This window comes from Bos taurus, chromosome 22 (assembly GCF_002263795.3).
Source record: "Bos taurus isolate L1 Dominette 01449 registration number 42190680 breed Hereford chromosome 22, ARS-UCD2.0, whole genome shotgun sequence".
NCBI classification, from domain to species: Eukaryota; Metazoa; Chordata; class Mammalia; order Artiodactyla; family Bovidae; genus Bos; species Bos taurus.
This window is the reverse complement of record NC_037349.1, coordinates 16548375-16576025: the sequence shown is the minus strand read 5'-3', so window position 1 is coordinate 16576025 and position 27651 is coordinate 16548375. Positions and strand designations below refer to the sequence as shown.

The 27651-nt window shown below is 40.5% G+C and overlaps 1 protein-coding gene and 1 pseudogene across 5 annotated transcripts in view; one reads left to right on the top strand and one right to left on the bottom strand.

The window, feature by feature from the left end:
• The first annotated feature begins 5906 nt into the window (after positions 1-5906).
• Positions 5907-10368, top strand: LOC100139192 (ribonuclease H2 subunit B-like; annotated as a pseudogene).
• A 470-nt stretch (positions 10369-10838) lies between these two features.
• Positions 10839-27651, bottom strand: part of KIF15 (kinesin family member 15) — a 57261-nt gene continuing 40448 nt past the window's right edge. For 3 of the 5 annotated variants that reach the window (XM_005222538.5, XM_059879821.1, XM_059879822.1), the window contains 15 exons: positions 27068-27218; positions 26821-26906; positions 25750-25819; positions 25285-25371; positions 24632-24736; positions 23573-23695; positions 20617-20763; positions 19999-20100; positions 19538-19702; positions 17564-17673; positions 16343-16415; positions 14971-15008; positions 12613-12778; positions 12244-12375; positions 10839-11982 (listed from right to left, as the gene is read on the bottom strand). In XM_005222538.5, the coding sequence (XP_005222595.1) occupies positions 11920-11982; positions 12244-12375; positions 12613-12778; positions 14971-15008; positions 16343-16415; positions 17564-17673; positions 19538-19702; positions 19999-20100; positions 20617-20763; positions 23573-23695; positions 24632-24736; positions 25285-25371; positions 25750-25819; positions 26821-26906; positions 27068-27218 (1618 nt within the window). In that variant the 3' untranslated portion in view covers positions 10839-11919. The other 2 variants (NM_001192832.1, XM_059879823.1) reach the window with 2 other exon arrangements.

Here is a 27651-nt window from a genome sequence, read left to right as displayed (position 1 = left end):
AGACTTGGGCTGACCTAGTGATTTGGGCATTCATTATCTGTGTGACCTTGGGCAAATCACTCAACTTCTCTGAGACTTAGTTTCCTCATCCCTAAAAAGAGCATCTCCTTTTCATTATAGGGGACTGGAATGCAAAAGTAGGAAGTCAAGAGATACCTGGAGTAACAGGCAAATTTGGCCTTGGAGTACAGAATGAAGCAGGGCAAAGGCTAACAGAGTTTTGCCAAGAGAACACACTGGTCATAGCAAACACCCTCTTCCAACAACACAAGAGAAGACTCTACACATGGACATAATCAGATAGTCAATATCAAAATCAGACTGATTATATTCTTTGCAGCCCAAGATGGAGGAGCTCTATACAATCAGCAAAAACAAGACCAGGAGCTGACTGTGGCTCAGATCACGAACTCCTTATTGCCAAATTCAGACTTAAAGAAAATAGGGAAACCACTAGACCATTCAGGCATGACCTAAATCAAATCTCTTTTAATTATACAGTGGAAGTGACAAATAGATTCATGGGATTAGATCTGATAGACAGAGTGCCTAATGAACTATGGATGGAGGTTCGTAACATTGTACAGGAGGCAGGGATCAAGACCATCCCCAAGAAAAAGAAATGCAAAAAGGCAAAATGGTTGTCTGAGGAGGCCTTACAAATAGCTGTGAAAAGAAGAGAAGTGAAATGCAAAGGAGAAAAGGAACAATATTCCCATTTGAATGCAGAGTTCCAAAGAATAGCAAGGAGAGATAAGAAAGCCTTCCTCAGTGATCAGTGCAAAGAAACAGAGGCAAACAATAGAATGGGAAACACTAGAGATCTCTTCAAGAAAATTAGAGATACCAAGGCAACATTTCATGCAAAGATGGGCTCAATAAAGGACAGAAATGGCATGGACCTAACGGAAGCAGAAGATATTAAGAAGAGGTGTAAAGAATACAAAGAAGAACTATACAAAAACATCTTCACGACCCAGATAATGATGGTGTGATCACTCACTTAGAGCCAGACATCCTGGAATGCGAAGTCAAGCAGGCCTTAGGAAGCATCATTACGAACAAAGCTAGTGAAGGTAATGGAATTCCAGTTGAGCTATTTCAGATCCTAAAAGGTGATGCTGTGAAAGTGCTGCACTCAATATACCAGCAGGTTTGGAAAACTCAGCAGTGGCCACAGGACTGGAAAAGGTCAGTCTTCATTCCAATCCCAAAGAGAGGCAATGTCAAAGAATGCTCAAACTACCGCACAATTGTACTCATCTCACATGCTAGCAAAGTGATGCTCAAAATTCTCCAAGCCAGGCTTCAGCAGTACTTGAACCGTGAACTTCCAGATGTTCAAGCTGGTTTTATTTTTTTATTTTATTTTTTTAATTTTATTTTATTTTTAAACTTTACATAATTGCACTAGTTTTGCCAAATATCAAAATGAATCCGCCACAGGCATACATGTGTTCCCCATCCTGAACACTCCTCCCTCCTCCCTCCCTCAAGCTGGTTTTAGAAAAGGCAGAGGAACCAGAGATTAAATTGCCAACATCTACTGGATCATTGTAAAAGCAAGAGAGTTCCAGAAAAACATCTACTTCTGCTTTATTGACTATGCCAAAGCCTTTGACTATGTGGATTACAACAAACTGTGGAAAATTCTTAAAGTGATGGGAATACCAGACCACCTGACCTGCCTCCTGAGAAATCTGTATGCAGGTCAAGAAGCAACAGTTAGAACTGGACATGGAACAATAGACTGGTTCCAAATCGGAAAAGGAGTACATCAAGGCTGTATATTGTCACCCTGCTTATTTAACTTATATGCAGAGTACATCATGAGAAATGCTGGATTAGATGAAGCACAAGCTGGAATCAAGATAGCTGGGAGAAATATCAATAACCTCAGATATGCAGATGACACCACCCTTATGGCAAAAAGCAAATAAGTACCAAAGAGCCTTTGGATGAAAGTGAAAGAGGGGAGTGAAAAAGTTGGCTTAAAACTCAACATTCAGAAAACGAAGATCATGGCATCTGGTGCCATCACTTCATGGCAAATGGATGGGGAAACAGTGGAAACAGTGGCAAACTTTATTTTGGAGACTCCAAAATCACTGCAGTTGGTGACTGCAGCCATGAAATTAAAAGATGCTCCTTGGAAGAAAAGTTACAACCAACCTAGACAGCATATTAAAAAGCAGAGACATTACTTTGCCAACAAAGGTCCGTCTAGTCAAGGCTATGGTTTTTACAGTGGTCATGTATGGATGTGAGAGCTGGACTCTAAAGAAAGCTGAGCGCTGAAGAACTGATGCTTTTGAACTGTGGTGCTGGAGAAGACTCTTGAGAGTCCCTTGGACTGCATGGAGATCCAACCTGGAGGATTCAATATGTCAAAGTGGGGCTTATCAAGTCTGTATATCACAGCTTGGCCTTGGTCCCTGTGGGAGCTCAGAAAAAGCAGCACATAGTTCCCTGGGGGTTTGGAAGGATGACCAGGAGGTTTCCAGGGAGAGGGGAAGGGGAAGGGAATCCAAGGCAAAAGAAAAAGCACAAAAGCATGGAGGTGGGATGACAGGAGTGGACTCGACAACTGCTCAGATGCAGACGTGGGGGAAACTCAAGCATGGTGAGCAGGAGTGTGAAGGAGGAAGCAAGGGAGAAGCTGGAGAGGTGGGCTGGACTGGAGCCCAGTCACTAGGAGCCACAAAAGAGCCCTAGAAAGCTCCTCTGTCAACTGCAGGAAGCGGTGGAGGAGAGCAATGGCGTGCTACATGCATGCGGAGGAGGGGCCCGCCTGGGGACGACCCTTGTCATCCCCAGCCTGATGGCTAAGATGGTCCTCTCTCTTGCAGGGAACACGGAAGGAGACCCGAGTCCAGCCGTCAGGCTCAGGAGAGCTGAGAGGGCTCTCAGACAACCAGGGAAGCCCCGAGGGGTTGGAGTTGGGTGAGCATTACACTTGAAGCTACTCAAGGAATGAGGGTGCAGGCAACAAACAGACGATTTTGACTGACATTCACATGAGATAAGACACAAACCACTCAACATCACAGTCATCTAAGTCTATGCCCCAACCACTAACACCAAAGAAGCTGAAGGGAATGATACTATGAAGACCTAGAAGACCTTCTAGAACTAACACCAAAAAAAAAGATTTCCTTTTCATTATAGGGGACTGGAATGCAACAGTAGGAAGTCAAGAGATACCTGGAGTAACAGGCAAGTTTGTCCTTGGAGTACAAAACGAAGCAGAGCAAAGGTTAACAGTTTTGCCAAGAGAACACACTGGGTCATAACAAACACTCTCTTCCAACAACACAAGAGATGACTCTACACATGGACATCTCCAGATGGTCAATACTGAAATCAGATCGATTATGTTCTTGCAGCAAAAACAAGACCTGTATCTTACTGTGGCTAGATCAGGAACTCCTTATTGCCAAATTCAGACTTAAACTGAAGAAAGTAGGGAAAACCACTAGACCATACAGGTATGACCTAAATCAAATCCCTTATGATTACACAGTGGAGGTGACAAATAATCACGAGATCAGATCTGATAGGGTTTCTGAAGAACTATGGATGGAGGTCCATAACACTGTACAGGAGGCAGTGACCAAAATCATCCCAAGGAAAAAGAAATGCAAGAAGGCAAAGTGGTTGTCTGAGGAAGCTTTACAAATAGCTGAGGAAAGAAGAGAAGTTAAAGACAAAGGAAAAAGGGAAAAATAGACCTACCTGAAAGCAGAGTTCCAGAGAATAGCAAGAAGAGATGAGAAAGCCTTCCTAAGTGAACAATGCAAAGAAATAGAGGAAAACAATAGAAAGGGAAAGACTAGAGATCTCTTCAAGAAAATTAGAGCTACCAAGGGAACATTTCATGCAAGGATGAACACAGTAAAGGACAGAAGTGGTAAGGACCTAACAGAAGCAGAAGATATTAAGAAGAGGTGGCAACAATACACAGAAGAACTGTACAAAAAAAGGTCTTAATAACCCAGATAACCATGACGCTGTGGTCACTAACCTAGTCAGACATCCTGGACAGTGAAGTCAAGTGGGCCTCAGGAAACATTACTATGAACAAAGTTAGGAGAGGTGATGGAATTTCAGCTGAGCTATTTAAAATCCTAAAAAATGATGCTGTTAAAGTTCTGCATGCAGAAAGTCAGCAAATTTGGAAAGCTCAGCAGTGGCCACAGGACTGGGAAAGGTCAGTTTTCATTCCAATCCCAAAGAAGGGCAATGCCAAAGAATGCTCAAACTACTATACATTTGCGTTCATTTTACATGCAAGTAAGGTTATGCTCAAAATCTTTCAAGCCAGGCTTTGGCAGTTCATGAACTAAGAACTTCCAGATAAACAAATTGCCAACATTGGTTGTATCATAGAGAAAGGAAAAGAATTCAAGGAAAACATCTACTTCTGCTTCACTGACTAGATAAACAAATTGCCAACATTGGTTGTATCATAGAGAAAGGAAAAGAATTCAAGGAAAACATCTACTTCTGCTTCACTGACTACACTAAAGCCTTTATGTGGTTCACAACAAATTGTGGAAAATTCTTAAAGAGATGGGAATACCAGACCACCTTACCTGTCTCCTGAGAAACCTGTATGTTGGTCAAGAAGCAACAAAACTGGACATGGAACAAGGACTGGTTCAAAACTGGGAAAGGAGTATAACAGGCTGTATTTTGTCACCCTGCTTATTTTATGTGCCAGTGGCAGCCTGTTCATACAAAGGCCTATGAAGGCCTGGTGCACAAGTGAGAAGACAAGAAATCCTCTTGGCTCATCATGGTCACTCACTCACTCCAAGGATTCCACCCAACAGATACTAACTTTAAGCAAGACACTAACCTCAACAGGATACTAACCTCAAGCAGCTCCCACTGGATTAGTCCAAAATAAGCTTTAAATCTAAAGAATCAGACTGCCTACTGTCCAGGTCACAGCCTAACCCCGGGTACGCAGATACAATGAAACAAGGAGAAGCTGGCCTCTGACTCCTTATGCGAGAGGCAAAAAGTGACACCTCTGCAGACATGGGGAGCCAGTTTCGGAATTCTCAGCTTCGGAGGAATGTCCAAAACGTTTCGTTCAGTTTTCCCTTCTACTGAAGATATCCCGAATTCCCAAGGTTTTTTTTTTTTTTTTTTTTTCCTTTTAGTTGCTGCAACTAATCCCCATGCCGCAACTAAGACCTGGTACAAAGACAGAAGATTTTTACCAGCGAGATATGGGCAACAGGCTTCTCACCTTGAGTCACGTGGAAAGTAGTGTTCAGGCAAAAGGGCTTAAAATGAAAGACAGTGCAGGTAGGTGTGTGTCTTCCTCGAAAGCGGACTATCCCAATAGGAGATCAGATTTTACGTTCCAGCTAAGAGAACAAGCCTCAGTCCCCGAAATCTCTTCCCACCTACAATGGATGAAGATTGGGCGACTTCGATTCGACGTATACTCTCCTGCTCCCGTTATCTGCAGCGCCAGGCTGCCGATGAGGCGATTCCCGGCGTCCCCAGCCCCACTCCAGCCCCGCGAGCCCCGCAGCGCCCCTCCTCCGCATTCCCCACTATCCAGCCCGCCGCAGCAGCGTCCCGGGGTCCACCTTGTTTCCAAAGGCCAGCTTCAGCGAACCGAATGTGCCCCGGGTGCACAGGAACTTGAATACTTCCCAGAAGCAGCGCCACATCGCTCCAGGCAGCAGGAGGTGCTGGAATCCGGGGGAGCCGTCGGGGAAGGCAGCGGCGCACACCTTACCCCAAGCGGCCTTTGGCCTTCCTGCCACGTGTGCGCTCGCCGCGACAGACACCAGGCTAGATCGAGAGAGTTCAGCGATTGGACGGCGGCCCCACGTGACGAGACGCTCACGTTGGTTGGGTGGCCAATAGAGGCTCAGCGAAGGCCTGGAGGGGCGGTTGCCGGCAGAGACGCTGGGAGACTTGCCTCCATGGTATGCTGCTTTCCGCGTTAGGTTTAACTGCGCAGAACACTCCTGGCCAGATGTATGAGGTCGACTGTGGTACTGTGGTTGCTGTTGTGGAATAACTCTTCGTGGCCTAGCAGTTTGAATCCTTGTCGTTCGGTGTCAATATGGGCTTCCCCTCCCAGGTGTCGCCCCACATCTGTTCAATTGGACTGTGTGTTTTAACAAGTCTCCCGGGAGATCTACATGCGCCTTACATATGCTTGGGCACAGAGTGCCAGAGACCTGCAGACTCAGCAAGAAAGCGGACTTGGGTTAAGGCTTCTGACAATTCAAAAGGCCCAGATGTCCCAGTGCCCAATATCGTGAGCAGCTCATTACCGTTGCTACAAATGTTTGAGTAAACAGATTATGATTTGATGATAAAAGATAAAATTAAGAAACTTATTAATACGATGATGTTAACTAGAGCACCCTGAACTGGGACTATGGAGGGCAAGGAATACCTTATCCCACATTTATTTAAAAAGCAATGGAAACAAACCTCAGAGATGGCTAATGGACAAAAGATGATCCATTGAGTTCTGGGAGACCCACTCAAACTCTCCCTCAACTTCAGGGGCCAAAGTCACAAATTTAAGAGGCTACAGGGCCCAGGGAGGGAATATGAATGTGCAAAATTCCCCACACCGGTTACAGTGAGACAGGAAGGATGGGTGTGGCCTGTGATGACCTAGGGAGTGAATATCTTGTGTCTTACGCCTTCTCTCCAACCTTCCCTCAGTCTTTTCCTCTCTTCACTCTGTCCATTTCTCAGTTAAACCAATGAGCTAATAATAATATATACTCTGCTGCTGCTAAGTCGCTTCAGTCGTGTCCGACTCTGTGCAGTCATAGACGGCAGCCCACCAGGCTCCCCCATCCCTGGGATTCTCCGAGCAAGAACACTGGAGTGGGTTGCCATTTCCTTCTCCAATGCATGAAAGTGAAAAGTGAAAGTGAAGTCGTGTCTGACTCTTAGCAACCCCATGGATTGCAGCCCACCAGGCTCCTCCATCCATGGGATTTTCCAGGCAAGAGTTACTGGAGTGGGGTGCCATTGCCTTCTCCAAATATATACTCTGGGCCAGGCCTATTCCAGGCAGCAGAGATGCCAGGATGACTTAAGGTCCTGGCATTCCTCCAGTTTTGGCTTTTTGCAAAACTCAATTCTAACTCCGTCCTGAGCTGGCCTAAGGCTTTATCTCCTTTTCCTTTATCTGATTGACTTTATGTATTGAATTGTGGCCCCTAAAAAGACGTTTTGAAGTCCTCATCCCCAGTACTTGTGAATGTGACCTTATTTGGAAACAGAGTTTTCTCATCCTGCAGCGGCTTGAAGCAGGATTTCAGTTGCCAGCCAGAGTGCCGTAATTCTAGGCTGCAGCAGTTACCTTCATGGTAATTGGAATCACTTTTATGAGGCATTTCTTCTGGCTTTTATGTGGCCAATCATCTTTCTTTGCCTGAAGTGAGTATATACCAGGCAGAGCAAGGTATATACTTGGTGTATCTCAGGGGCCTCCCATGTGTGAGCACACACCTCTTAGCCAAGATGGGTTCTAGCGGAGAGGCCTATGGGTAGGTTGCTATCACTTACATGAGGTGATGCCCTCTCCCTTTTGACCTCCGAGGAACTTTTCTGTGCATGTATAGTTGGGAAGGTCTCACTGACCTTGAGAATGAGAAATACGAGGTCTCTTATCTGGGCAGGGCTCAGCTCTTCTCTAAATCCTGCTACTTTGGAGTATCTGTCCACAGGGAATAATTCCAGCTGCTGAGCCTGGGGCCCATCTATCTCTTGCCTCAGAGTCATTGCAAATGTAGGCAAATTAAGGTCATTAGAGTGAGTCCTACTCTGACTAGTGTTCTTAGAAGGACATATGTACACCTATGGCTGATTCATGTTGTTTTGACAGAAAACAAAATTCTATAAAGCAATTACCCTTCAATTAAAAAACAAAAAGGAGACAGAGGTGGGAGAAAGCCACGTGGCCATGGAAGCAGAGACTGGAATCATACATCAAAAAACCAAGGGACCTTCTCCCGCCATTGGCCACTGAGGGCTGAGGCCTGAGGCTGCCAGAAGCAGATGAGCGGCATGACCGGCGGTGCCAACAGCAGGGACAGGGCTCACGCCTGGCCGCACGTGTTCCTGCTCCCTGCATTCTCAAAATGACAACATTTTTGAGATGGAAAACAGATTAGCGGTTGCCGGGATTAGAGAGTATTTAAAGGATGCTTCAAAGAAGATGAAAAGTAGGCTTGTGTTGGTAAAACTGGCTAACCCATGTTCAGGGGAAGGAGCCATTTACTTGTTCAATATGTGTCTACTGCAGCTTTTGAAATAAAAGTTTTCAAGGAAAAAAACCCATTCTTGGTTTATAAATGAATCAGTTCCATCAGGAGGTCTTCTTCACTTTGCCACACCTGTGGACCCGCTGTTTCTGCTTCTCCACTACCTTATAAAGGCCGATAAAGAGGGGAAGTTTCAGCCCCTGGATCAAGTTGTGATGGATGACATGTTCCCAGATTGCATCTTGTTGCTGAGACTTCTTGAACTTGAGAAATTACTTTGACACATTACAGAAGAAAAAGAAATAGATATGAAGAAATACTGCAAGTACAGCAAAGAGAAGACATTAAAATGGTTAGAAAAAAAGGTTAATCAGACTATGGCAGCATTAAAAACCAGTAAGGTAAATGTCAGTGCCTGGGTACAGTCTACTGCATTTTTCTCTGGTGGCCAGGTTTCCAGTGACAAAGACGAGGATTATGTTTGTTATGCCCATGGTCTGATATCTGATTATATCCCTAAACAAGTGATGACATCTAAATATTTAAAGCTTCCAAAACCTCCAGCTTCAGTGCCGAACCCTCCATCAGAGAAAGCAAAGTTATCAGATGAGCCTGTAAAGTCAAAAGAAGATTACACTAGGTTTAATTTCAAAGACTTCAAGACTGTAAAGGAAAATAGCAAAATGACCACAGCTCAGAAGGCTCAGGCTAAAGTTGACAAGAGTGGAATGAAAAGTATTGATTCCTTTTTTGGTGCAAAACATGTTAAAAAAAAATTAGATTTGAACCGTTGAAAGTGAAATTGAGCAAAAATATCTGCCTTCTTCATGTCCCACTTTCATCCTTCCTCCTTGCTGCTGTACTTCCGAACCCTTAATTATCACCTTTTGAAAAAAGATAGGATGAGGGCAATTTTCAGATTCACTCAAACATTTCTTTGAATTTTGTGTTTCCTGAATATGGGAAAAGTAATTGGGAAACATCACGGATTATATATAGCCTTTGGAATTTATTTGACATCATGAAAAGTAATCGTGAGTAGAATTAACCTTTAGCATCACAAATTCCTCAATAAACTGACATGTGACAAAAAAAAAACAAAAAAAAACAAAACCAAGGGATGCCAAGGGTTGCTAGCAACACCACAAGAGAGGAATGAAACAGATTTTCCTCTGGAGCCCTCAGTCTTGACTTTGAAAAGCCCTAACTGAACGTCCGGTCTCCAGAACTGTGCAAGAATAAATTTGTTGTTTTAAGCCATCTAGTCTATGATACTTTGTTGCAGCAGCCCTGGGGAACTCATACAGATTGTTGATGAGTAACTAAATCAATCTAGAAAAGAAATGGAAAATTTTGTTCGAGCCAAAACTGAGGATTTATAATGTGGTCAAAACATCTCAGAAAGCTGAGAACTGTTCTACCTGTTAAAAGTCAAGGCACAGTTATATGTTTTTGAAGAAAGAGGGCTGTACATCAAATGATGTATTATTGACAGTTTAGATAACCGAGAACTAAACACCATGTGATCCCTTATGAAATCAAGAAGGAATATTATTTCAAGTTGTCTTCCTGATGCTAGAATATTGTTCTTTTATGGCTGAGCAGCCATTTATGTCAATGGGGAAGGTTTGGCTGACGCACAATGCAGAATCAGGACAAAAGATGTCAAAGAACAAAGATTTTTTAAGTTACATTTTTCTTGTCTTGCTATAAAATGTGAATTTTATTTCAGGAGGTGATAAGATTCAAGTTTCTTCACTGCCAGCCTCACTACACTACGTTCTCCCACCTCCAGGGCAGTCAGTGTCTGTATGTTACCTTACACTGAATTTTTGTTCATTTTTCATTTCTCTCTCTAGTATTATCTGTTGAGAATTCAACCATGCATCAGTTTTCTATTTATTTATTATTTTTGCTGCATCAGGACTTAGTTGCAGCACATGAGGTCTTCCTTGTGACATACAGGATCTTTCATTTTGGCGCAGGGACTCCAGAGCTCGTGGGTTCACTAGTCGTGGCGCACAGGCTTAGCTGCCCCACAGCATGTGGGATCTTAGTTCTCTGATCTTGGTTCGAACTAATGTCCCCAACATAGGAAGGCGGATTTTTAACCACTGGACTACTAGAGAAGTTCCTGCATTAATTTTCTAAAATTGTTTTTCTGTAGCATGACTGAGGTATAATTTACAAACCATAAAATTAACCTATAGTGCAGGTAATTTCATTCTTAGCAATTTTATGCATACGAAGATGTGGTGAGCTAACCCAAGTTTGGTTTGGTAACAAAATGTCCACTGAGAGGTAAGTAAATAAAATGTGGCATGTCTACAAAATGGAATATTCAGTTCAGTTTAGTTACTCAGTCGTGTCCGACTCTTTGTGACCCCATGAATCGCAGCATGCCAGGCCTCCCTGTCCATCACCAACTCCCGGAGTTCACTCAAACTCATGTCCATCGAGTCGGTTACTCCCAATAAATAAAAAGTGCTGATACACAGAAGTTCTTTAAGGGTGTTACAGAGTCCAGGCTTGTTCTGCTCGCTGCATGACAGACCAATTAACCAAGAGACGATGTGTTGAGGCAAGGAATATGACTTTATTTGGAAAGCCAGCAGACTGAGATGATGGTAGACTAAAGTCTCAAAGCTACCATCTTATTGGGGTCTGGATGCCAGTTTCCTTTATAGAACAGAGTGGGAGAGGTGAAGAAGTAAAGACCATTATTCTGGCAAATATCTCCTGGAATGGCCAGCCCCGGGAGGGGATGTGTTAATTCCTTCCTTTCTGTAGTCATCCACAGGTAGACAGGATCCTGAACAAAGGCATTTTGGTTTAACATTCAGGCCAGAGGGACAGGGTTCTCTGAGGCAGGCTATTATGTACGGACAATATCTTTCAGTGAACAAAACTAATGGGAAGCAAAGGTTAAAGTGAAAGAAACAGATCCAACATGGACTCAATTCTTCCCTGTAACAAGGGCAGGGTTTCTGTTGGCTTTGATCACTGATGACCAGTGCCTGGCATATAGCAGCTGCTCAGTAAGTATATATACTCAATAAGTATATGATGAATGAACACTATAAATTACATTATTAAAATGTATATTTTTAAAGTATTTTATTATATTTTAAAAAAGGCCATATTTACAGTCACAAAAAAGGCTCCTGAGAACACTTCAAGGAATATAAAAATAATCTATATTAACAAGTCTGCTATCCATACACACTGCGGAGTCACTAACTTCACTGGAAGTTTTGAAACCCCTGTAATATTGTTGGAGTTTCTGATGCAAGACTCAAAGGAGATTATGGCAGTATAAAAGGAAAAAATTAATCTGGCCAACATCCCTGTTTCCCTGTAAAGCCTCAGTTACAGGCTTTTATTTTAAAAAGGAAAAGGTTTTCCAATATTTACAGGTGACTTTAAAAGCTTTGAAATGGCAGCTTCTAACTGCAGACTGCCAGTTGCCACAGGTATGTACAGATGCGGTGTTCAGAAACTTGAGGGTCAGCCACCACCCCCACCCCCTGCCCCCAGGTACACCATTAATAGTCATGGCTCTTAATTCAGCTCTACTAAGTAGGCATGGGTAGCTCTTACTTTTATAAAAGGGGAAAAAAATTCTCCCAACAAGGTAGGCAGTTGATCAGGATCTTTATGGCTCATTCTTTTTCCTTTCTTTTAAAAATAAATTTTCAGCACGCAACTTTTCTGACTCCTGGTTAGAAAAAGAAAAGAAAAAAAAATTTAGGCTCTAATTCTTATAGGAAGAAGTATTCTCAGAATGCATTAAGTTTAAATTTCCACTGATAAACTCTTAACGGTAAACAAGAATCTCATGGGTACGATAACCGAATTACGCTTGGACTAGCAGTGGCCAACTTTTTTTCCAAGTAGTTGAATGATTCAATAATTAAATTTTAATTAAATAATCATTTAAAAATTAGAATGAGCCTATTTAGAACAATCAGGAGTTTACCTCAGTAAGCCTGACATTTTCCTTCTTCAACCGCACTACGTATTGGATCTTCTGATGGAGGTTTTGGTGACCCACCAACTTTCCGTTCTCCTCGGCCAGACACTCCACCTGTTTCCTTAACATTTCCATCTCCTGTAGGGAAATCAATACAGGGAAGGTAAAAATGAGCTGCTTTGAATTTTTCATTTAAAATAACATTATTGCATGCCTTCCAGGAGGAGAGGGAGGGAGAGACAGAGCCCAGGCTCCCAGCTTTCGTGACCACACATCTCTACGTGCTCTGAGCAACTCTCAACTACAGGGTGCCCAATCGCAGCCAGCACCCTTATGCTGATCGGCTCTGTTCATAAAACCAACACACAAATGCACCTGGCATGTTCTCTCTTTTTCTTCTTTCAGCTCTTCGAACTTTGATCTCAGTTGTTCCTTTTCTTGGAATGCTTTAAACTCCAACATTCTGACTCGTTTGACTTCCTCAGTCATCGTCAGGTAGTCGGTCTCTTTGTTCTGAAGGGTGCTCTGGAGCTGCTCCAGGCTGTAATGGTAACTATTGAGTTATAATATTCCAAAGGGACACAAGTATAAGACAGTACTCAAATCAGACATTTGTCACCCAAGCCCAGGATTTTGATTTGAAAGTATCACTAATATTCAGTCCTCCCCTTCTGACAGAACAGGAAGACAGCAAGAGTTGCAATATAAGCTTTTTTTTTTTAATGCTTGCTTACCCCAAACTTAAATTTTTCAAAGTTCCATAATCCATTTTTTTAGACAACAAAAAGTTAGAATGCAGATTTTTAGATGTAGCCCTTGGAGGAAACTGTTACTTAAGTATTATTAGAGTCTGCAAGATTTATTCAGTGCCCCTTAGAGTAATCATTTCTGATTTCAAAAACTGGTTCTCAGACGATGGGAGAGTAGTCATTTCTTCAAGGATGTGCACTTTATGCAACTATCACTTGAAAATAAACATTAAAAAGAAGGGTTACCCCAGAGATTGTCATACTGATTGAAATAAGCCAGACAGAGAAAGACCAATAACCTATGATATTGCTTATATGTGGAATCTAAAAAAATTATACAAATGAACTTACTTATAAAACAGAAACAGACTGACAGACTTGAAGAATGAACTTACAGTTACCAGGGGAAAGGGTGGCAGAGAGAAGTAGACGGGGAGTGTGGGACGGGCTTGTATACACCACTGTATTTAAAACAGATAACCAAGAAGGGCCTACTGTATAGCACAAGAACTCTGCTCAATATTGTGTAATAATCTAAATGGGAAAAGAATTTGAAAAAGAACAGAAACATATAACTGAATCACTTTACTGTACACTTGAAACTAACATAACATTGTTAATCAACTATACTCCAATATAAAAAAAAGTTGAAGAAAAAGTGTTCAAAAACAACTAAGTGTTCAAAAGGGAAAGGAAAAAGGATTACCAAAAAATTATACAGAATTTCACAAAACTAACTTAATCCTATAACCTTCCCAAAGAAATACTTTTAATTTATTTTACAATGCATATGGAATACAACACTGATAATTTAAATGATGTAATACACAGAATATATCATTTAGAGCCAACAATTCCTGGGGCAGTGTTTTCAGACTACATTCCGTGGAACCTCAGGACAGTGTGGGTGGCACTGATGTTTTCCTAATTGACCTGGAGCTGTTCTGCATTTGTCTTAAGTACTTTGCTTTTGTTTGATGAAAAAAAAGGCTTTGTGGCATGGCAGACACTACAGTTTCCTACCCATTTAATTTTTATAAAAACTCAGTTTGGGAGAACAAAGGCAGAGGAGAAGCACACCCAGTTCCCCAAAATTAGTAAATAATAACCGGTCTGAGCTGAGCATGGTTATCTCTATGCCACTGCCAGATACTGGTTTTTCTCAACTTGTCCTGCAGGCATGCTAATTTTGGCTAAGGCACAATCTTGAGCACTCCTCTGAGTATTTTTCCCCTGATAAAGTCCTTTTGAACCCACCACATTGCAGAGAGTTGACTCATTGGAAAAGACTCTGATGCTGGGAGGGATTGGGGGCAGGAGAAGGGGATGACAGAGGATGAGATGGCTGGATGGCATCACCAACTCGATGGACATGAGTTTGAGTGAACTCCGGGAGTTGGTGATGGACAGGGAGGCCTGGTGTGCTGTGATTCATGGGGTCGCAAGGAGTCGGACACGACTGAGCTACTGAACTGAACTGAACTGAACTGAGGCAGTTTATAAGATTACATAAGTTAAAACATGAAACTAAATGAATAAAATAAAATTATGTCCATAGAGAACATATAAAGAAACCTAAAGTCAAGACCAGAAGAATTCAGAGTATTCATCTATGGGTCTGAGAGGGCCTCAAGGTTTTAAATGAAGTTGAGAAGGAAATCTGGTTGGTTCTCATTGGTCACACTGTCCAAGAAGCGAAAACCCATCAATTGCCCCAGGGAAACTAAAGTTTTCCTGGCACTTACTTCTTTAAGATATATATATTTTTTTAATGGCTTCACACGAGGAACCCCTTTGGCAAGAGGCATTTAAGGCAAGAATTTTGTAACCACCTACTGTGTTCACATACTGTGTTCACTATTACAGAAAGCAAAGAATTTTCTTACCTTGTGGTTATAATAATTATTTCTTCCTTTAGAGGAATACTGCTTGGTATTAATAAAGAAAAGGTCAACAACAACTTGAATTACAAGAGTGTACTTACTCTCCTTTCATTTTCAGCATTTCTTCCACCAATTTATTCTATAAGAGGATTAAAGAAAGAAAAAGAAAAAATGGCTTAAGTTATTAACATTGCTAAACAAAACACTGAAAGTAACTAGTCCACTCATGGTAATAAAACCATGATAATAAAACATTATTTTATAATAATATAAAATACTGATAAATAATAAAAAAAGCAACATCCTTTTTAATATACAATCATACCTCAGTATTCATAGAAGCACTATTTACAACAGCCAATATATGGAAACAACCAAATGTCCATCAATAGAGGAATGGATAAAGAAGATATGGTACATATAGACAATGGACTATTACTCAGTCATAAAAAAAGAATGAAATATTGCCATTTGCAGCAACATGGATGGACCTGCTGCTGCTGCTGCTAAGTCGCTTCAGTCGTGTCTGACTCTGTGCGACTCCACAGGCAGCAGCCCACCAGGCTCCCCCGTCCCTGGGATTCTCCAGGCAAGAACACTGGAGCGGGTTGCCATTTCCTTCTCCAATGCGTGAAAGTGAAGTCACTCAGTCATGTCCAACTCTTAGTGACCCCATGGACTGCAGCCCACCAGGCTCCTCAGTCCATGGGATTTTCCAGGCAAGAGTACTGGAGTGGGGTGCCATCGCCTTCTCCACTAGAGATTATCATATTAAGTGAAGTAAGTCAAACAAAGACAAGCATCTTATGGTATCACTTATAGATAGAATCTAAAAAAATGATACAAATGAGCTTATTTATGAAACAGAAACAGACTTACAGACATAGAAAACAAATTTCTGGTTACCAAAAAGGAAAGGAGGGGAGGGATAAATTAGGAATTTGGGATTAGCAGATATAGACTACTGTGTGTAAAGCAGATAAACAACAAAGTCCTACTGTATAGTATAGGAACTATATTCAATATCTTATAATAAAACACAATGGAAAAGAATATGAAAAAGAATACACATATAGATATAACAATCACTTTGCTGTATACCAGAAACTAACACAATACTGTAAATCAACTATACTTCAAATAAAAAAAAAAAAATGGGGGGGATATCCCTTTCCATAATCCCAAATACACACACATACTGTGCCCTTTAATGCTTCAAATAGGATACTTGCTTCTAAATGGAGAACTCTATGTGAACAATGGGCTTACTATTTAGGCATGAAGACTACTTCACTCTCAATTTTCAACTATAGCCAAATAATGATGGTAAATATCAAACTTAACAGTGGGAATACAAAAAAGACAAAATTTCAATAATAAAATGATTTCTAAAATATATAACCATGAATGCTAATTATAAAAGCATGTCTCAGACAAGGAAAACAACTATTATATTAAAAAAAAAAATCATACTTTAGCAAGTCTTTCTTTGATCACTTCTTCTTGTTCATTCTTCAGCTGTTGACTGTCTGAATGATTCTGTTTGCTACATAGATTAGGAAGGGAGGATGGGAAAACACTGTCAAATTTATTCAAGAGTCAATTTCACATCTACTACACATACAACAATGCCAAGGTGTGTGGTATTTGAATGAAGGAATCTGACTGCTCCAATGAAACATCAGTTATCAAACAGGCTGACCCCTGGGCTGTAACTTTCTTCTAATCTTTCATGAAGAAGGTTCTGTATGGCTCCTCATATAAGGAACACAAGGCTATGAAGTATTTTAAATTGTGGTTTTATAAATGACCTGAAAATGTTCTGTGTTCCATGCTTAAACTAACTCTTGATAAAAAACAGTATACGATGTACAATGCTTTTCTTTAATGTGCCTGGACATGGGGGTGGAGCATATGGAAACTAGGTGAGCAGACTAGGAGCTACCTACATCAGAATCACTCAGAAGGGGAAGGTAAATCCCTAGAAGAGGACGCTTAATAAAATGACCATCTCCTTTGCTCATTAAAACTTGAAAGAACCATCTAGGAGGAACTTCCTGGTGGTCCAGTAGTTAGGACTCTGTGCTTTCAGTGCTAAAGACTCAGGTTTAGTCCAATATCACACGGCTTTCAAGCAACAGAGAGGACATAGCCCGGGTGTGGCTGCCCCTGACAAGATGCTGGGCCATTAGCAGATACAACTAGAAAGCTGCCTGAGTCAAAACCAACACACACACACACACTCACCTACCCAGACCTAAGAGAACACCCCTCTATAAAGTTCTTCCCAGAAGCTTTCTCTCCACTGGAAGCCATGAAGCAAAACCAAGGAAATTCTTTTTCTGCAGGCAGAACCTTAAGCCTTATCTTGTTGACATATCTGCTCCCCAAGCTCCAACCCCTCTTTCAGATACAAGTAGACAGTTTAGTTCAAGTATTTATTTCACATATTTGAAATTAATTTCAACAGCTCTACAGCAATAAAAAGGTCATCAGGGTGGGCAAGATCATGATGACCTTCTCCATCTCTGAAAAACCCCCTCATTAGACCTGATGGAGAAGCAACTGATGAAGCAGCTCCTGGATCATCGAGAAACGTCGCACACGCTGTGAAACCTATTCCGACCTCATTCACTCAGTGGTACCCAGGCAGGCCAAGATTCAGCCCACAGAGCTCTTGAGGCTCTTTCTTACCTGCTGTCCTTCTGTCTTTTGATATCGTCCAGTTGACCTTGCAGGAGCCAGTTTTTCTCTCTTAACTGCTCAGCCTCCAGGCGTAGGTTTTCCATTTCACACAACTGCTCCTAAAAACATCAAATCAGGTCTTTTCAGAAAACATATGATAGTAGACATTATTCTGCTCCCCAGGCCATATTAAGACAGGTATTGTGTTTTAAGTTCCCTCCACGCACTGAACACTGTTCTGTATATCACTGGATTAAAAAGGAGATGATGAGAAGCTCTTGGGGGCTGGGAATGTGATTGATTTTCATATCCCTACTGTCTTAAACATAGTCCTTTATCAATATCACACAAATCAGACTTCCCTAGTGGTCCAGTGGTTAAGACTTCCGTTGCAGGGGGCATGGGTTTGATCCCTGATCGAAGAACAAAGATCCCACATGCCATGGGGCAACTAAGCCTGTGAGCCACCACAACTAAACATAAGGGCTCTGGAGCCTGCGTGACACAACAAGAGATCGCGTGTGCTGCAAGGAAGACCTTGTTGTGGCACCAAAACAAAAAATCACATCAAAATTAAACTGGATTTTAATGATTTAATTAAATCATTAAAATTCCTTTATGAGAAAAGATGAACAAAAGTTATCTACTTTGGTAAATATTCTACTTGATTCTATTTCATAGATTCTAATTTTTTAAAAAAACTGATGTGCCACAGCCTCAAAATACTTAACTGTATTCTAACTTGAAAATCATGAGCACAACCATCCAGAAGAAATAAATACTTGTCTATAAGGAGTGTTCTTTTTTATTTTATTTATCTATTTTTGGCTGTGCTGGGTCTTCATTGCTAAGCAAGGGGTTTCTCTAGTTGCAGTGCCTGGGCTTTTCATGGTGGAAGTTTCTCTTGTTGCAGAGCATGGGCTCAAGGTCGCATGGACTCAGCAGTTGTGGTGCATGGGCTTAGCTGCTCCGCAGCATGTGGGATCTTCCCAGACCAGGGATCCAACTTGTGTCCCCTGCATTAGCAGGGGGATTCTTAACCCCTGGACTACCTACCAGGTTAAATCCTGGAGCAACCATATTGATTTACTTCTGCTTATCTATTCTTTTATTTCTTTTAACCTGACCCAATTTCTTCTAAGTACCAAGATTGTATTGATCTGGGTAATAAAAATGATCCCCTCTATCCTATTAGCATAGTAAGGTAATTTTGTTCTAAAACAAATACTCACTGCAGAGCGATGAGCTCACAGACGATCTTCTATGGAGCATCACACCCTCCCTACCCGCCGCCCCCCCCACCCACACTACACTTACCCAGGCACTCCTTCACACACCTTCTAGCCATAACCTCGCCCTAAACACACTCTCCCACACACAAAAACCATACCCTCCACGAGTGAGGTGAAAAACCTTAGAAGGAACTTTAAAGAAATGGCAAACAAGAGAAAAGCACTTTTTCACTATCACAGACAAAAGCAAATCTCTCTAATATACGAAGAACACCTGTAGCTCATTAAGAAAAAGTTCAACAACAGAAAAATGGATGAAGTATATATAGCTCATAGAAGCAAAAAACTAAAAGATGCTCAATCTGACTCTTAATAATAAAAGCACAAATTAAAAAATACGAGATAATGTGTTCCAGCTATTAAACCAGCAAAGATCTAAAAGCCTCACAGCACTGTCATGAGAGTAGCTGGTGCAGCCTGTATGATATGACACCATCACAAGGGAAAAAAAAAGGGACAGGGAGACTGTTTTAACACCTGGCTATACATGCATTGAAAAGCTCTCAGAAACTGACTCCACCCAGAACTTTCAGGGACAGCAAACCAGGTAGCTTGGAGTTGGGCTGAGAGGAAAACTTTTCTGCATCTTACACTTCAGTTTTGTTCCTTTTGAATTGTGGATCCTCAGTCATCATGAAAGATACTGCTTATTTTGCAACATTAAATTCATTGAAAAAAATTACCCAGTTACCTTTATCCTGAGAATCTCAGCATTTTTGACTTCTCTCTCTTCATTGAGTTTTGTTATCAGGTGTTGCAAAGAAATCTTAGAGGCTTTCCAGTCTTCTATCTCTTGTTCTTGCGTTTCCAGGAGTTTTGCCAAATGTGTTTGAAAATGTGGTGGTGTTTTAGGGCTCTAAAATAAAATCAAATTTCATCCAAATACCTGATGAAGTAGTTACAAAGATTTCATGGTAAATGTATATGTCACACATGAAGAAAATACACAGGCCACACATCGTTTGTTATCCTAATTCTTGTCCAAGTAAAACAAATAAAACACTGGTACCTTTTCATCAAAAACAAAAAAACAGAGAAGGTGTTTGTGACAATCTTTTTCTGTAAAGACAAAGCTAGTCTTAGCAATTTTCAGCTTTCGTTGTTCACAAAATCGCTTATTCCTCCTGAAATGCACTCGTTTATGAAAAGTACCTGGGGATAATTGACAGCAGAATCCATCACATGTCCTAGTTGCCTCATTTTGAAGTTATATTCGTTCTTTTTCTGTTCTACTTCCTCTTTCTTTTGATTTAGCTGGGGAAAATTGAACAGGAGTTTACAGATTAGATAATAACATGGGGACATGATCCAATTAGAATAGACAATCTTCCCTGGGCATGTGGAAATGGACTTCTTATGTTATTTTTTTCATGACCTGTTTGATAATTTGAAATTTCTCTCACAAATTTATTTCCACTTTAAAAGAAACTTTCTTTTTAAGCTTCACAAGTAATCACAGGGTCATCTGAGGAAAATTACAAAATATAAAACCACAATAGCCAAAATGAGGATGGAAGTCAGCCATAACCTTTTGCCATAGTAGTCAGAACTTGCTGGCATGTGTCAAGGGTCGAAGGTGGGTAGAAGGACAGCCATGCAAGTCTGAACACAAAGAAGCAACCTGTTAAGAGCCCAGCTACACACCCTGCTAGCCTGCTTTTCTGAATGAGGAGAATTACCCAAGGTGGGGACCTCATAGCTCAACCACAATGCAGCCCTGCTTCCCCCACCCCCATGCCCATCCTGAGTAATGGTCCCCCTGCATCTCACCTCATGCTGAAGTTCCTGGATGAGGGCATCCTTCTTGGTCAGCTCCTCCTGGGCCGACTGCAGAAGCCCTGAGTGCTTTTTCGAGGCCTCGGTGAGCATGTTCAGCTGCTCAGTGGCATGAGCCAGGTCCTCACAGAGCATGTCCTTCTGTTAGGGGACAAGGCCCACGGAAGAAGACTCTCTTAATTGTGCCACTCCAATATCAATTTACAAATCATTACTATGCAGGATTTTTAAAGTGCTAGGAAAGTTTTAAGTGAAAACTTTTTTTTGGCTTGTATGCTAATCCATTTTAAGATAAACCAAGCAGTTAATATTTAAGTCATCACATCTAGAGATAAATATTACAGTAAATTCATTTAAGTAGCCAGACTGAAGTCTCACTGCTCTCTGCTCCTCTCTCCCCTCACCCCCATGGAATCAAAGCTGATCTCTCTCACCTTGGGAGGACTCCAGGCATTGGTCTCTAGTTTACCTGTTGTCTCTCCAATAGATTCTATACATGGGAAGGTAAACAGTTATAAAGACAAGTACTCCTCAGCTAATTGTGTTAGAGTGTCACAGGCCATCAAAGTTTCCGGGGAGCAGCTTGATAGAAAATGGCAGAGAGAATTAGAAGTCCCAGAGGTTGCATGCACAATTCCTACATCCACAGTGTATGTAATCTCTACCAAATTAGAGCAGCATCTGTTCCACCTAACTTTCCAAATATGCATGCATGAAAGTGAAAGTGGTACCTGCTCAGTTGTGTCCAACTCTTTGAGACCCCATGGACTGTAGTCTGCTAGACTCCTCTGTCCATGGGATTCTCCCAGGCAAGACTACTGGAGTGGTTAACCATTCCCTTCTCCAGTGGATCTTCCCAACCCAGAGATCAAACCTGGGTCTCCCACATTGCAGGTGGATTCTTTACCATCTGAGCCACCAGGGAAGCCCTGTGCATGTATGTGTGCGTGTGTGTGTGTGTATAATAGTGTATATTACATATACATTAAACATACAATATTACATATACATCATAGTATGCACACATATACTTGATAGATCACAAGATCTCCCCATATACTTATTTTTATGACAATAAGTTCCCTACATATGAACCTTCAAGTTGTGACCTTTCAAAGGTGTAAATGTATATTTGCATGTCCAATCATGGAAGTTAGTTCAGGTGTCTGGCACACATTGTCACAGGTGTGCATCCTCTGCAAATGGTTGTGCTTTTGTGCACTTCACTGTATACTACTGTATATAGTAGTAGCAGTACAGTATCTTTATTTCAAGCCCAGGGTGTCCAGAAGCAAGTGTAAAAGCAGGAGTGATGCTCATGTGCAACAATTACTGAAGCCCAAACACCCTAGAGCTCGGGCTCTGCAACAAGAGAAGCCACTGCAATGAGAGGCCCAAGCATCTCAACTAGAGAGTAGCCACCATTCGCCACAACTACAGAAAGCCACATGCAGCGATAAAGACACAGCACGGCCAAAAAATCTTTTTTGGACTTAAAAATGCACTCTCGAAACGGAACTCGTTCATATGTAGGTGACTTACTGTATATAATTTTCATTGAGTGGGCTCTATTTCATCTTATGGATGTACCATTTAACCTTCCACTAAATATTTTAATTGACCTGAATTTCTCACTACTATATGCATCTTATTCTAATATCTAGATTATTTTGTGATGTGCTTAGTCACTCAGTCATGTCCAACTCTTTTTGACCCCATGGACTGTAGCCTGCCAGGCTCCTCTGTCCATGGCGATTCTCCAGGCAAGAATACCGGAGTGGGGTGCCATGCCCCCCTCCAGATCTAGATTATTACTTTTAGGCTAAATTTCTAACTGTGCAAATTTGAAGCATATGCAAAAAATTTAAGGCTACATGTTATTACCAGATCACCTCCCGAAAGGTTGAACTTAAACTTCACCAAAAGTTCAAGTAATCCTCTTTCTCTGCATATCTTCAAGTCTTAATATTCACCAGTTATAACATCAAAAAATAATTCTTATTTCAATTTGCATTTTGCTGACTTCAGAGCGGTTCCTGGGTCACTACAGTTCTCCTTCGGGAAACTACTCCGCCTAAGCTCTTGCATCTCTAGCCACTCACAACTAACTATTCCCCTTGATGGGGATCCTCCACAAACATTCACAACTGCCATGCTTCCCTCCCTAGCAAAGTCCTGTACAAATACTATCTCCTTCTGGGAGCTCTTAGGAATTCTCCAGGCATAACTGCTTCCTTTTCTGGGATCCCAAGTCTTTTATTACCTTGTAACACATCTACCTCTTAAGTTAGACTGCATGCTTCATGGTAAATAACTGTGTTTCAATCATTCTTCTATTCCCAAATGCAAAACAAGTACAGGTTGTATGACAGGAGGGTTCAGTAAATACTCGTTGAATTTGTTTCATGGGTAGCAAGAGAACTATTTGTAAAGCAAGTGCAAAGCAGTATACATAGTGAGTTCTCATCAAGGTATACAGGACTAGCCAAAAATATTTCTGGAAGGATACACAAGGATATTGCTTTATATATTTTTAAGTTTGAACCACATGACAGTACTGCTTAATTTTAAAAAATACATTTACATCAACAACAAAACAAAATCTGTTTCAGCTAAAACACAAGAAGCCACTCTGAAGTTAATCAGCCCTTTCTTTGCTCCCTGTTGTTGCCACTACATCCAAGTAAGTGTAATTTCCACTCTGCTTCCTTTTCAGAACAGAGTTAGTTACAAGAACTTAGCATGGTGTTAGCACAAATGAATGAAGATAAATCAACTAAACAAAATATAACAAGCTCAGTGTTATCTACCAATTATGTAATACCTTAGGGAAAATGGTCCTAATTATGACTTACTCCTTTTAAAAAGTCTTATATTTATTCATGAATATACACATAAACATACTGACAACTAAAAAAAGCAAAAAGAGTCATGATGTGTTAACATCTACCTCTATGTCCTCAGAGAGTATTCTCAGTCTCAGGGCTTCTTTGAGATCCAGAATGTCCGCTTCCTGTCTGTTAATCAATGCTTTGCTCTCTTCTTTGTCAGCCAAAGCAGAGTTGTATTTGCCCTACAGAAAAGAAAATTATGATACAAGATCTGTCTGCCTTATTATCAGTTTATTTTTAGAGTAATAATACTCTAGTAACTGAAGAATGAGTCTCAGTTCTAAGATGTTGACCAGATTAACACAAATGAGTTTAATAACTACTTGTTGAATGAAGGAATGGAACAGTAAATGTATAAATTCCAAAAGAGAAGTGGAAAAGTCCTGCAGGTATCAGTGAAAATACACCTGGTTTTGTCATCAGGTGTAGAGGAGTGAGGGACATTAACAAAAAACTTTACCTTGACCCAAGGCACGGAGGAAGCATCACCGTTTATATGCAGAAAGATTAAGTCTTTACTTTAGGAAATGATATCAGGTATCACTGATACCTGATATCCTGCAGGTATCAGTGAAAATACACCTGGTTTTGTCATCAGGAGCAGAGGAGTGAGGGACATTAACAAAAAACTTTACCTTGACCCAAGGCACGGAGGAAGCATCACCGTTTATATGCAGAAAGATTAAGTCTTTACTTTAGGAAATGATAAAGTCCAATAATAGAAAAACAAACTCATTTTTTAAATCACTGACATTTCTGAACATCACTAAAATATGCTTTTTTTTTTTAAGCAATTAAGGAACACCACATACCCTTAAGAATCAGAGACAACAGCCAATCTGTTTCTGATCTGGGCTGGATCAGCAATGTCCTACTGTGCAGAGAGGGCACTCTCTCAGGTCAGTGAGGTCTGAGAACACTACAAAGTGACTTTGCCTTCCTGAGAAGCACACAGCATGTCAGCATACTAAAGGCTCTGCAGGTTCTGCAGATACCCAAGCATGCTGAGCTCTCACCAATACATATTTCCAAACCTGGGTGAACACAGAACCTTGCTTTTGTGTGAAGCATTTGTGTCTTGTGCTCAATTTTAATATCTTTTTGGCGAAAGAACTTACATTGATGTCCTCCAGTTCTTGCCTCAGGGTGTCTATTGTTTCTGTTTTCTCAGAGACTGAGGTTCTTAGCTCCTGGATCTGGCTCATGAGGTCAGTTACAACTTCCTGACAAGGACAGAAAGGTATCTTCATACCGAGTGACAGCAAAGAGACCATTCTTTAATGGTAAATAGTTTACCTTTCCAAAGGACAACAGAAGTCAATTTTATTTTAGCAGAATATCATGTGTCACATTACATTATTAATATCATCACATTATATTATCAATTTATATTTTAATGATTTTCTAATATTTTCATCATTTGCATTGGTTTTATGAATGAATAAGAGCTGAACATAAAAGGAATGTATATCTAATTATTCACATCAGGGGACTGACAATCAATGAGAAAAGGTTGCATTAACGGCATCTTAGTTAAAGGGGGCAGGGATGTGTTTTAGAAACACTGCAGTTGTGACATAACAGTTGGCACTTCAAGTTATGAGGAAAGTTAACTTAAAAGACCTCATTCTCCAGGAACTTTGGAAGATGAGCACAGCCTAAATGCATACAGAAATGCTGGCTACCTATCACCTTGGGAGCAGGAAACCAGCATGTGAAGGCAGCATTTATAAGGAATACACAGGGGGCTATAACCTCAACCTCAACCTACCTTGTCAGCGTCTCTAGACTTCTCCAGAGAACTGATTACTTTTTCATTAGCACACAAACTTTCCTCTAGTTTCTGTACTTTTGCCATCTATGGGGGGAAATTAATATTTTTAGAAAGAGAATTAAATCACAAAGTTAACCGTGCATATATATCCAAAAAAAAAAAGAGTTGAAATCTGCTTTTCGTATTAAACAGTGTACACTAAGGTATAATATTTGAAAATAAAAAGTCGAGCCAAAAGACAATGATTTTGTGGTCTCCATCAGGAAGCCACCAACAAATTAATATTACAGCCATCTGGGGGTTAGAAAAACAAGAGCTGAAAATAATATAACCAACTCCATCTTTTTATTACCAATATTCAATATCTGAAACCTGGAACAATTTTTATAACAAAACTATTTAGATACCAGGAATAAAAGTTACAAACTTCAAATTTCATAGTTAAGAGTATAGGATATTTACCTGCTGCTCACACTTGGCCATCTCTTTCTGTTTCTCCTGACGTACCGCTTCAAGTACTTCTAAGATTTCTCTGGAAAAGAAGAATTATCTTCTAGTCATGACTCATTCAATGGAAACGGGAACTGAGTCCATTCATGAAAAAGACATTCAATGCAACTGAACTTCCTACACAGTGTTAGGAATTGCATTTCACTCGGATCAGAAATTTAAACTAGTTTCTTCAGTAGTTATTTTAACGAGAACCCAGTTTCGTGCCAGGACAGTTTATTTTTCTCCAGAGTACTTAGGACTCCCTAACATAACATGAAGCATTTACTTATCACCTATCTCTCATTTAAACCTCCTAAGGGTGGGGATATTTTGTTCATCGTCTTACCTCTAAATGTCCTGGCATTTACTAGAATAGTGCCTGGCTTGCTGGCTATCACTAAGCATCTGAATGAATGACTAAATGTTAACTATCTTTCCCAAATAGATTAAGAGTCACTACTGTATACCAGGAACTAGAGAAGAATCTGTCTCATAGTAAGAACTCTACAAGTATCTGCTGAATAAACTAACACAAATTCTTCTTACTAGAGTCATTATCCTACTGCTGGCTGAAACGAAGAGACTGAGAGAGATCACCAAGGAGAAGGACTCTGAGAGAGGGAAGAAAGACAACTGCATTCATGTTAAGGACCAGAAGAATAAAGGAACAGAGAGAGAAAGAATAGTAGAAAAGAACAGAAATAATTTCCACTGGTTTATAGTAGAAATAAACCAGTTCCCATCTTCCAATAATAAATACCGTGATTTATTTACAGAAGGTCCCGAATTCTAATCACCACCAATTCATTTAAAAAATACTATTCATTTAAAAAATACTGTAGACAGTTATTAAATGTTTTGAAAAATCAAGTTTCTCTATATATCTGTTTATACAAAAGAATCTGGTATTCATTTTGAAATTAAAAAAAAAAACAAAAACCTAACAGGCTATAGCAATTAAAAAAAAAAGGCCCCACAAGATAAAGAATGTAGTAGTAAATGATATTCTAGTCAACCATGGGAAAGATAAATAGCACTCACTTAGAACTGTTTTCTTTATCTTCTTCAAATTGTAATAATAATTTGTTATTGCGTTCTTTTTCTGCCTCAAAAAGCTCCATCAAATTCTAAAAGACAATGTTATATTAGATTTTAACGTGTAGTCAACAAACACACGGAATACCTTCCACGTGGTAGCCACAGTGGGCCATTACACAAGTCAGGAATAGGTCAAATAGTCATACATCCAGGACAAATTCATCAATAACCAGTACCTTTCTTAACTTACATTCAGATCAGATTTCAGAGTTTCATTTTCTTTTTTGCAGTTTTGGAGGCTTTTTGAAAGTTGGTCAATTTCAAACTTCATCACTTCTTGTAAGTTGTCATAGGAATCCTGTAGGCAGGTTTTGCTCTCAAGCAGCTTTTCATTTTCTAATCTTTATCAGGAAAACATTTTTACAAATGTAAATAGAGACGTTAAATGAAGTTCTGCTCGCCAGACTTATCTGCAGTTCACTGATCCCATTTACAGACCATTCCCAACTTACAGAAGCCTGACTGATGTAAAGCTTCTCACAGACTTGTGTGAAATGGTCATGATGCACAAACATTAGTGTGAGGGGGATGGAGAAAACAGGGTGAGTGTGTCAGCCTGTAGCCACCTATTTCCTCATTCTTTCTCCCATGGAGTCAACCAGACATGCTTAATTGATCGGTAATTTCGGGTGATGAGACTCATTTAGGGAGGTCCAGACCTAACCCCTTTGTAAACCAAAGACTGGCCACTGACTTAATTTTATTGCTAGCTCAACTCTATTCACTCAGCACATATTCTCCAAATCCAGAAAGACTTTTCAAGATGGCAAATGT